Raw genomic sequence first — 12,692 nt, forward strand, 5'->3', positions numbered from 1 at the left:
GAAACAGTTAAAATCACTCAAAAGGGGAAAGGTCGCTGGACCTGATGGGATACCAGTTCAATTTTACACAGAGTACGCAAAGGAACTTGCCCCCTTCTTGCAGCGGTGTACCGTAGGTCTCTAGAAGAGCAAGCGTTCCAAAGTATTGGAAAAGGGCACAGGTGATCCCCGTTTTCAAGAAGGGATGTCGAACAGATGTGCAGAACTATAGACCTAGATCTCTAACGTTGATCAGTTGTAGAATTTTGGGACACATATTATGTTTGAGTATAATGACTTTTCTGGAGACTAGAAATCTACTCTGTAGGAATCAGCATGGGTTTCGAAAAAGGCGATTGTGTGAAAGCCAGCTCGCGCTATTCGTCCACGAGACTCAGAGGGCCACAGACACGGGTTTCCAGGTAGATGCCATGTTTCTTGACTTCCGCAAGGTGTTCGATACAGTTCCCCACAGTAATTTAGTGAACGAAGTTAGAGCATATGTACTATCAGACCAATTGTGTGATTGGATTGAGGAGTTCCTGGATAACAGAACGCAGCACGTCATTCTCAATGGAGAGAGGTCTTCCGAGGTAAGTGTGATTTCGGGTGTGCCGCAGGGCAGTGTCATAGGACCGTTGCTATTCACAATATACATAAATGACCTTGTGGATAACGTCGGGGGTTGACTGAGGCTTTTTGCAGATGATGCTGTGGTATATCGAGAGGTTGTAACAATGGAAAATTGTACTGAAATGCAGGAGGATCTGCAGCGAATTGGCGCATGGTGCAGGGTATGACAATTGAATCTTAATGTAGACAAGTGTAATGTGCTGTGAATACATAGAAAGAAAGATCCCTTATCGTTCAGCTACAATATAGCAGGTCAGCAACTGGAAGCAGTTAATTCCATAAATTCTGGGAGTAGGCATTATGAATGATTTAAAATGGAATGACCATATAAAATTAATCGTCGGTAAAGCAGATCCCAGACTGAGATTCATTGGAAGAATCCTAAGGAAATGCAATCCGAAAACAATGGAAGTAGGTTACAGTACACTTGTTCGCCCACTGCTTGAATACTGCTCCCATACCAGATAGGGTTGATAGAAGAGATAGAGAAGATCCAACGGAGAGCAGCGCAATTCGTTACAGGATCATTTAGCAATCGCGAAAGCGTTACGGAGATGATAGATAAACTCCAGTGGAAGATTCTGCAAGAGAGACACTCAGCAGCTCGGTACAAGCTTTTGTTGAAGTTTCGAGAACATACCTTCACCAAGCAGTATATTGTTCCCTCCTATGTTTATATTGCGAAGAGACCATGAGGATAAAATCAGAGAGATTGGAGCCCACACAGAGGCATACCGACAATCCTTCTTTCCATGAACAATACGAGACTGGAATAGAAGGGAGAACCGATAGAGGTACTCAAGGTAACCTCCACCACACACTGTCAGGTGGCTTGTGAAGTATAGATGTAGATGCAGAAGTCCGTAATTCTTTCCAAAATATTGGGTGTGAGATTGTAATGTGTCACAGATGGGCTCAGTCACCCATTATTTCTAAGGAGCCATCCAATCGAAGTCACCTGTCCCCTTTTTAACTGTGTCTATACTGGTATTTTGTCCTTGATTTTTTTCTAGTTATTCTGCTGTGTTTTGTTTTCCTTGTATTGAAGGCTTTTCTGATGCTCACCTAATTGAGGTTTTCTCATTTCTTGTATGTGAATGCAACTTGGTTTTTTGATGTTATTGTTATTTTTTCATAGATTTTCACCATGCTCATCCGTATACGATTCATGCAGTGGTGCTGATGACCTTGCTGTTAAGCATTCTGGATCTACTTGACTGCTGTCCAAATCACACTTAAGTGCTGCAGAGGGTTCATTGAACCACCTTCACACTAATTCTGTTATTCTACTCTTGAATAGGAAGCGGAAAGAAGAACACCTATATCTTTCTGCGCACGCATTAATTTCCCTTATTTTAAGACGATGATTGTGTCTCCCTATGTAGGATGGAGTCGACAAAATATTTCTGTTTTTAGAGGAGAAAGATGGTAACTGACATTCCGCAAGGTCTCGCCACAATGGAAAATGCCTCTGTTTGCATGATTTCCACACCAAGTATTGCATCATATCCATGACACTCTCCCGTATTTCCCGATAACACAAAAGGTACTGCCCTTCTTTGAACTTTCTCTGTCTACTCAGCTAATCCTTTATGGTAAGGATCCCACTGTGTGGCAGTACTCCAAAAGGGGATGGACAAGAATAGTGAAGGCAGTTTCTTTAGTAGATCTGTTGCATCTTCTAAGCATTCTGCCAATTAAATGCAGTCTTTGCTTCACCTGCCCCACAACATATTCTGTGTGTTCTTTCCAATTTAAGTTGTTCACAGTTGTAATTCCTAGATATTTTAATGAGTTTTTTGGTCTTTAGATTTGATTGATTTATTGTGTAACTGAAGTTCAAAGGATTCCTTTTTCACACTGTACAGATTTCTTATCTAAATCATTTTGTAATTAGTTTTGATAGCTTTACTAGACTATAAACAACACCATCATCTGCAAAGAACTGAAGACAGCTGCCCAAATCGTCCTCTAAATCATTTATAAAGATAAGAAACAGCAGAAGGCCTATAACACTACAATGGGGAACTCCAGAAATCGCTTTTATTCAACTCAATGTCTTTCCGTCAGTGATCTCCCTTGACAGGAAATCACGAATCCAATTGCATAACTGGGATGATATTCAGTAAGCATGCAGTTTGATCACAAGCTGCTGATGGGGTACGATGTCAAAAGCTTTCTGGGAATCTCTGTCTGAAGAGCTAGTTCTGTTTAACAAGAATGATGTTCCTTAAATCCGCGTTGACTGTATGGCAATACACCGTTCTCTTCGAGGTAATTCATAATGATCAAACCAACATGTGTTCCAAAATCCAGGTGCATATCGACTTTAATGATATGGGCCTTTAATTTAGTGGATTACTGTTATTGCCTTTCTTGAATATTGGTGTTTGTGTGCTACTTTCCAGATTTTGGGCACGGGTCTTCTGTCAAGTGAGCAGTTGAATATGATTAAGTATGGAGCTATTGCATCAGCATACTCTGAAAGGAACCTAATTGGTATACAGTCTGGATCAGAAGACTTTGTTTTATTAAGTGATTTAAATTGCTTCACTACTCTAAGGATATCTACTGCCAAGTGACTCACGTTGGCAGCTGTTCTTGATTCGAACGCTGGAATATTTACTTGATCTTCTTTGGTGAAGGAATTTCAGAAGGCTGTGTTTAGTAATTCTGCTTCAGGAGCACAGTCATCAATAATATTTCCATTGCTTTTAGGCAGAGAAGACATTGATTTTGCCTTGCCTCTAGCATATTTCACATACGACCATAATCTCTGTAGATTTTCTGGTAGGTTTTGAGACAAAGTTTTGTTGTGGAAACTGTTATAAGCATCTCAAATTGAAGTCCACACTAAATTTCAAGCTTCTGTAAAAGATTGCCAATCTTGGGGATTTTGCATTTGTTTAAATTTAGCATGCTTTTTTTCATGGTTTTTGCAACAGTGTTTTGACCTGTTTTGTGATCTGTTGTTCGTTAATTTATTTGGTGTAAATCTATCAATTGCTGTCAATACTATTTCTTTGAATTCAAACTACATCTTGTATACACTTACGCAGTTAATTTGGAAGGATTGGAGATTGTGTCTCAGGAAGGCATCGTGCAAATTTTTATCTTATAATTTGAATAGATATGTTTTTGTTTATTTTTGCTTGATTTGGGAGTTACAGTATTCAGTCTGGCTACAACAAACCTGTGTCCACTAATTCCTGTGTCTTTTTTGATGCTTGTTATTAGCTCAGGATTATTTGTTGCTATGAGGTCAAGTGTGTTCTCAGAACTGTTTACTATTCGAGTGGGCTCATGAACTAATTGCTCAAAATAATTTTCAGAGAAAACTGAGTAGCACAATTTTGGATGATGTTTTATGCATACCTCCAGATTTAAACATGTAGTTTTGCCAAATTATCGAGGGTAAATTGAAGTCGCCACCACTATAATGGTATGAGTCTCTAGTAATCCATCATGAAAAGTGGGATTGCATCTGGATATGAAGTACTAGAGTAATAACAACAAAACCAGCAGCTGTATTTGAATTCAACATTGTTTATTCTTTTTAAAACGTGCTACCAGTTTAGGCACCAAATGGTGTCGTCTTCAGGCCCTTGTGTATGGAAACATACATAACATGATAGAAGAGTATGAGAGCACAGACAACATAAGTCATATTTTATGGCTAAAAAGGGATAAATCACATCATAAAATTACGTAATAACTATATAGTATTGTTACCCATACGAAACAAAATTTAGTATATGCTTTGCATCCCCAACAACCACCTCCACTGCCGCCCCCCCGCCCCCCCCCCCCAAAGCGCGCGCGCGCGCGCACACACACACACACACACACACACACACACACACACACACGGACAAGTGCCATAATAGAGTTCAGAGGAACCCACACACATGATGAGTTGCTGTAGAGTACTATCAGTGGAGCATGTGGCTATTTGTATACCATGTTTTACATTGTTTACATTTTTTGGGGTTTGGTATGTCAGTGGGTTTGTATTTTCCAGCGAAAATTTGGTCATTAGGTTTGTGTTGCATTTGTCCACTGCGGCCACTTGGTATTATGTTATTAGTTTCTTTCCTCTTTTTTTTTCATTTTTTTAAATCTCATATTGGTACCTGTTATGGTGAGGAATATATGTGACTGCAATCTCTTTGCTGGTGTAACTCATTGTACACGTGGGTTCCGCTCAAGTCTGTTATGTCATTGCTGCAAAAAAAAAAAAAAAAAAAAGCTGTGTAAGTTAGATGCTAAATTTTGTTCTATGTGGGTAACAATACTGTTTTTAATTATGTAATTTTATGATGTGATTTATCCCTTTTTAGTAATAAACAACTAATGTTGTCTTTGCTCTCATAGTCTTCTATCATGTTATTTGTGTTTTCATATGCAGGGGCCAGAAGATGACGCCATTTGACGTCGAAAGCGGTAATCTGTTTTAAAAATAATAAACAATGCTGGATTCAAATACAGCTGCTGGTTTTGTTATCGTTATTAAAGTGCTATAATTGTATGAGTTGGGGTATGTGTTTGAAATTAGACTCAAGTTTTCCTTGAACCTTTCAGCAATTGTATCATCTGAGCTTGGATGTCTGTAACAGGATCCAGTTATTATTTTATTTCGGTTGCCAAGAATGACCTCTACCCATACTAACTCACAGGAACTATCTACTACAGTTTTGCTACAAGATAAACTACTAACAGCAACAAACACTCCCATCACCAACTATATTTAGTCTGTCCTTTCTGAACACCATTAGTTCCTTTGCAAAAATTTTAGCTGAATTTATCTCCAGCTTTAGCCAACTTTCCATGCCTATAACTGTATTAGCAATAGTGCTTTCTATTAGCATTTGGAGCTCAGGTACTTTCCTAACACAGCTACAACAATTTACAACTGTTATTCCTACATCTACATTCTTCCTGTGTGTGCCCTTCACCCATTGAGACTGAAGCCCTTTTTACGTTTTCCTGAGACCCTTTTAACATAAGAGCATCCAGTCCATGCCACACAGCCCCTGCTACTCGTGTAGCCAGCCGCCTGCTGCATGTAATGGTCTCCTGACCTATTTAGTGGAACCCGAAACCCCACCAACCTATGGCGCAAGTTGAGGAATGTGTGGCCTACACACTTGCAGAACCATCTGAGCCTCTGATTGAGGCCCTCCACATGGCTCTGTACCAGAGGTCCACAATCAGTCATGTCGCCTAGGCTGCAAATAGTGAGCTCTGCTTTTGTCTTACAAGCAAGACAGGCAGCCTTTACTACTTCAGATAGCCACTCGAAGCCAGAGAGAATCTATTTTGATCCAAAGTGACACACATTGGTACCAACTTGAGCTATCACCTGCAATTGGTTGCACCCTGTGCTCTTCATGACATGCAGAGGGACCCATGGCAAGTCTGTAATGACTCCACTTGGTACACACACGGAGTGCACAGTGCCTATCTTCCCCTCTTTGACAGTCATGTCCCTAAGGGGCCCCATAACGTGCCTAACATTGGAGCTGCCAGCTCACAGTAATACCACCCTCTGTGACTGCCGGGATCTTGCAGGCTGAGAGGTTTCCTCTGATACAGGACAAACGACTGTATTGGGCTGAGGGACATTGTCAACCACGGATAGCACCTGGAAACTGTCAGACCAACGGAGGAGACTTAACATTCAGCCCCCCCCCCCCCTTTTGCAGTCTGCCATGCCCTGAGATGACCTCCCACTCTACCACCGGTGAGGGGTCAACCTTAATGTGAGCAGTAATTGGGCTGGCCAATGGTGCGGACCAGTCGGCAGATTTGTGGGTCATGCTGGATGTCCATTGGATTCCCATGGCCAGTCCCAAACAGTTACGTCTGTCCACTGCAGCCTCAAGCTGTGTAACTGAAGCCAACACAGTCTGGAGTTGAGAGTGAAGTGTCACCAACTCAGCTCGCATCCACAGGTAGCAATCAGTTCCTATCCATACTAAAGATGATGGAAAACTACACTACACAAACAAACCAAACAACATCGACATGCGCTGCAGAAGTCTACTGTAGATGATTACGAAAATGAGAGAACTGTATAATAAATTAGATTAATAAAATCAAACAACAGAAAATCCAGGATGGAATGTAACAAATTAGATTAACATGCAGATATTGAAAAACTAAACTACCAAAGCACACAGATGAGACTAAATAATACTTTTCTACACAAATAGAAACGCATGAATTGTGTCTAATGGATATTAAATTAACATGCAGAAATTCAAAAACTAAACTACCAAAGCTCACAGGTGAAACAATGTAATCTTCTCCTAGTTAGGAACTCATAAAGCATCCCAAAATTGGTTATTTCCCTCTTGTTGGTGTTGGTAGGCTGGTGGCAGCTGCCTGGCTGACCGGACTACTGTCTACGAGCAACCACTAGCTTTCAAAACAAACAAATGACTGTTGACATCCACTACATGCCATGAAACCACAAATCACCACCACCACCACCACCATTCATTGTCCTCAAGTTCTAGGGCCGTTCCTGGTCTTTTTTGATTCTGCTCACTATAATTGCGGTATTGATGGTTGACCCAGTCATTCCGACATACTTTTCCACATGTACACGGCATGCAGTATTCCGAACATTGTGAATGGTTCTACTTTGTCCTTTACTGATTTCAGAAACTCTTTGATCTTCTTGGTCACTTTGTAAATCATCTTTATGCAGTGTTTGCACAATATGTGGCCAGTTCTGTCCTACATTCTGTGGATCTATGACAGAAAGGCCGTACCCAACAATTCTTCTTCCAGTGTGTCACTTTGCTGAGGGTTGGGTTTAGTGACACATCTTACACAGCTGGTGGAGTGCCCATTGCTCCTCAGAATGCATTCCAGGTGTTGCATCTCATGTCTGTTGTTCTGTGGTTCACATATTCATGTCGTGTTATGAGCATATTAATTATTCCTTTCCTGGCTCAGGTGATGATTTGACAGTCTATTGGCCATGTTGTCAGTTTTCCTTATACCATGTCGCCCAGATTCTCACTATTCCTTATAACCAGCACATTTAGAAAGGATAGCTGTTGGTCCGTTTTTATATCCACAGCAAATTTTATGTTGGTATGGGTCTGTTCACATTTCTTAGGAAGTCATTGAGTTGTTTATCACCATAGTTCCACATGAAGACTATTTCATCGACATACTTTTACCACACCTTAGGTTTACAAGCTGCATAGTCCACGCCTGTCTTTTGAAGTGCTCCATGGCGAAATTGGCGACCACGTGATTTAAATGGACTAACCATGATGACGTGTTCCAGCTGTTCGTAGAAATCATCACTCTACATTCAATAGCACATGTTAAGACATACATCAAAGAACTTGATGTCCTTCAGAAAAATGGACCAGTAATCTCCAGAAATTCATTGAATGCCACTGTGATAGACAAAGACACTGTCGAAGCCCAGCAGGGCATAATTGGTCAGAGTTGTAGGTTTTTCAGCTTCTCAATAAAAATGTTCCATGTTCTTTATGTGTATGTTGGCTTTTTGTAAGTACAGCTGAAGCAGAGGCCAAGTGTTGGACCAGTTTGTTCATCACTGAGCCAGGAACTTTTACGATTGGTCTTAATGATACATAATCTTTATGGACTTCTGGTACCCATATAGCTGAGGTGGTAGGGTTTCAGTTACATACAATTACTGGTGGCTGCGGGCTTGACTTCATCCCTCCGTTTGCAGTGGTGGGTAAACCTTTGACAATGCCTGCTACTCACATTGGTGAAACATTAGGAAAAATCATTAAACAAACATTGGCCGAAGATGTTGAGACGGAAGTCAGCAGGTAATATGTCAACAATTGGCCATGAAAGTCTCAACAAATTTGTACTGTACCTCTACTGGGAGGAAATTCCAGGATTGTACCGTCAACGGAAGAAGAAAGTCCTCTTAGATTTTTATCACAGTTTGCAGTGAAGTGATCATATCAACCATTCAAGCAGTTTGTAACTACAGCAGGGTGGGGGTGGGAAATTCATCAAACCAAGAAAAACTTGACAAAAACTGATGCACAGCTTTTTCTGTCAACTCAGTGGCAATGTGCATTGAGACAACTAGGATAAAATTGACAGCATCACTCACAGAAGGATGCAGGACAAACTCAACTGCTGCACCAAGTGAGAGAAGAGAAAGTGTGTAAAATGTGGAAAGCATATTGTTAAATCAATTCCCAACATGTCACACACAATGGCCAGCATAAGTAAACTGCCACTGACCCTAGAGGAATTGTCTGTCCTTCCAAAATCAGGGAATTTGATTGTCATCCTCTGAATTTTACCTTTGGAGGATACCATTACCAACGCCAATGCGGTCATCCAGAAGCTTCCTCATGAAAAAGCTTAGGAAATACACAGTGAAACTGCCACAATACTACATCAGGCCAAACCACCAGCTTGCAACCTGAAGAGAGAAGAATTACAAACTATTGAGACCATTAACGTTGACAAGAGCATATTGGTACTGCCTGCTTACTTAATTGGTGCATCATCCACCCAGAGCTAGAGAGGAACCTGTGTTGCACGGGTTACCAAAAATCCATAAATATGATGTGTAGGTGCAACTGATCACAAGTGCTCGTGGCTCACCAATGTATAAACTGGCAAAACACTTGACCCCTCTACTTCAGCTGCATGTGGAAAAGACGAACACCTACATAAGGGACACAAGACATTTCATTGAGAAACTGAAGAAAGTAGGACAAAATGATGTAGTGATAAGATTTGATGTTATTTCTTTGTTCACCAAAGTGCTTCTCAGCGACAGTGTGGAGCAAATAGGTTCACTTTTCTTGCAGGACATAACAAAAATCTTCCATGCATGTCATACCACAAGCCACTTAGTGGAATGGCGATTTCTATGAACCGCAGGGAAAGAAGAAAATTGAAGCATTTGAGATGTGGTGCTACAGAAGAATGTTGAAAATTAGGTGTAGGTGAGGAAAGAAATATATGGATACACTGGCAAGTAGAAAGTACAGGATATGTAAAACACTGGGAATTATAAAGGACAGGATGGCAGGACATCTGTTAAGAAATCAGGGAATAGCTTCCGTGGTACTAAAGGGAGCTGTGGAGGGTAAAAATCTTTAGAAGAAAACAGAACTTGTAATACATCAGCAAATAATTGAGGATGTAGGTTGCAAGTGCTACTTTGAGATGAAGAGGTTGGCACAGGAGAGAAATTTGTGGTGGGCCGCATCAAACCAACCAAAGGCAGATGACTCAAAAACAAAGCTTGAAAATGTGGCCACAGGTAGTCAATTTAGTCCAGTGGTTACCAGTTTCTTCAAGGGGCATTTGAAAAGACAGGCACTGGGTTTGGCAGATTGTAACCTTATGAGATGATACATTTATATCGATGACACTTGTGCAGGGAGCCATGGTGAAAAACATCTCGGTGATTTCCTAAGATATCTGAACAGTCTCCATGCAAACATGAAATTTGCTATGGATGTGAAACAGGAGTAACAGCTACCCTTTCTTGTTATGCTGGTTACGAGGAATGGTGAAAACCTTGGCCACAGTGTGTTTCGTAAATTGCCATACATTGACGAATACCTGCGCAAACTGTCAAATCACACCGCAAGTCAGAAAAATATACTCATATGTGAGCTGCAGCAGCTTGTACACAAGATGCAACATCTGGGAAGTGTTCTGAGGAACAATGGGTTCCACACCAGTTGCATAAGAAGTGATCTGAAACTTAACTCTCAGTGAAGTGACACTTTGGAGGAAGAAATGTCTGGTATGTGCTCTCTAACATACATCAATTGGTGACAGACATAATTTTCTGTATATTGCTCTAACATGGCCTAACAACTATTTACAAAGCAACCGAGATGATCAAAGGGCATCTCAGATTGGCAAAGGATGAAAGATGCCCACATGCAATGTTGGAAATATGTTTTCTACAATGGAAAAGTCTGTCTGAATGGCTGGATGATATATTAGTAGCAGGATCACTGAATATAAATGGTATTGCATTTTGGGGCAGATGGAGAAATTGACTGTGGCAGAGCACATGCTATGTGAGACCGACCGCATGATCAGAATTTGCTGACACAGAAGTTCTTGGTGCAGAGAACAGTGACTCTGCTGACTTGTTCAAGGAAACAATAGAAATTCACAATCATGACAATAATTTCAATAAGAAAGATTAAAGCCTTGTGGTAAACAGAGCCTTGATTCCTATGCTGCAGTGAAAAAACGTCGCTTGTTACTTTGGGAGACTCGCAGCAGTAATGACCAGGGAAAAGCTGTCAGATGTTGGCATAACTGATACATATGATCCGTAGTAGTTGTTGTTGTCTGTTCCAGTCCACCGCAATGTAGGGTCAGCCTTTGATAATGGCTGCAGTTGTGCTGTTGAAACTTGTAGAGAAATTTTTAGTGTTGATCAAAGATTCCAAGACAGAAGCCAGCAAGAAATACGTCAACAACTAGCCATGAAAGCCCTTAATAGTTTTGAACATAGTTTCATTTAATATTCAATTACGGCCACAGAAATGTTGAGTCACTACAAGTCTTTGAAGTAAATACATTTGAGTTGGTTACAGAGCTCGATACGACAGAAGTCGAAAGCAACTCTCTTGGCTGACAGGGGTATGGCAAAGGTGTTTAGGGGTTGTCCTGAAGTGAATCTTATGAAATACTTGGCAGTGTTAAAGTTTCACATGATCTATGTTTCACTTGAAACTGAGGAATGTGCACGTCTGCCCAGAAATCAGAAGTTGTACGTGCTTTATTTTTGGTCATACAAGCTATTATTATATTGTTTCAAACATTGTGGGTGGAGTATATTGAATTAAGTATAGGTGAACTGAATTGTAAAATACATTTCAGTTGAGACACACATATTTTAATGCTTACTTTGGTTGAAAACTACTTTATTCCATGTCTTGTGTTGTGTGTAAATGGGGGGGTTACTAGTCACTAGTCACTTCAGATGAAATGGTATTTGTTAACTGTTGTATGTTTATCCTGTAACAAAAGAAGCTGTGATGATGTTAATAAGAAAACTTTATATGAAGATTTCATATTAGTGAATCCATTACCTGAATTTCTGTACATATACAGATCTTGGCTGTTGGCATGAATGTGTATTCACCTCTCCATTATTAAAATATTTATAGCTATAACAAATGTTGTATTACTTTACTTGCTCCAATTTACTATAGTTATTATGAATTTTAATTCCTCAGTTTCCTGAGGGAAGAGAAATTATTTAGTTGAATGTTGATTAATTTGTGTACTTTCAGCCCCAAGCAATTGATCCTTTACTGAGGCAATCCATTGGACAATTCCTGAGCACTCTTCAGGATCCCGATTTGAATGTTCGCAGAGTTGCTCTAGTAGCATTTAATTCAGCTGCACACAACAAGCCTATTCTAGTCAGAGATCTGTTGGATACTGTTTTACCACAGTTGTACAGTGAAACAAAAGTCCGTGTAAGTAAATATGCTTTCAAATTTATTCATGTGGACAGTTTGTTTCTTGTTGTTCTGTTATGTTTTTAATTTAAACACCGAAGTTGGTCTAGCCCAACATGGAACAGTTTTGTCAGTAGAATAACAATAAATAAACAACATGTTCACACAACAAGGATTTGATTTTTAAATTCAGAGTAAGCAATGTATTGAAGCATAGTTGAAATTAAATTGGAAGTTAAGAAAATTGATGAAAATTTATCAGAAAATTCTAATTTAGTGATAAGATCTTTTATGTGTACATTGTATGAATATCACTAAAATATCTGGTAGTGCATCGTTGAAGTTGACGTGTTAATGCCACAGCTGCAGCATTCAAAATGTAATTGATAAAAATATTGTGTTGATAAAGAGGCGAATTTATTAATGCCAATTGAAGAGGAGTGAAAGTGTGAAATGTCTTTGCATAAACAGGTATATACAATGTTGCTGGTTGCTACATTTCTCAAAGTAATTACCTTACTTAATTCACCTGTAATTCCACTCAATCAGATTACTTGTAATACAGCTTCTAATCAGGCCATTTAGTGAAAGCTCCGTGATATAGGTTTT

At 39.9% G+C, this 12,692-nt stretch overlaps 1 protein-coding gene across 1 annotated transcript in view; it reads left to right on the plus strand.

Moving 5' to 3' along the window:
• The window catches only part of LOC126456966 (cullin-associated NEDD8-dissociated protein 1), a 158,835-nt gene that overhangs the window by 129,979 nt on the left and 16,164 nt on the right, over positions 1-12,692 (plus strand). Inside the window, exon 19 of the mRNA XM_050092903.1 lies at positions 11,913-12,101. Coding sequence (XP_049948860.1) covers positions 11,913-12,101 — 189 coding nt within the window. The remainder of the gene's footprint in view (positions 1-11,912; positions 12,102-12,692) is intronic.

Source organism: Schistocerca serialis, chromosome 2 (assembly GCF_023864345.2).
Source record: "Schistocerca serialis cubense isolate TAMUIC-IGC-003099 chromosome 2, iqSchSeri2.2, whole genome shotgun sequence".
Lineage (NCBI taxonomy): Eukaryota > Metazoa > Arthropoda > Insecta > Orthoptera > Acrididae > Schistocerca > Schistocerca serialis.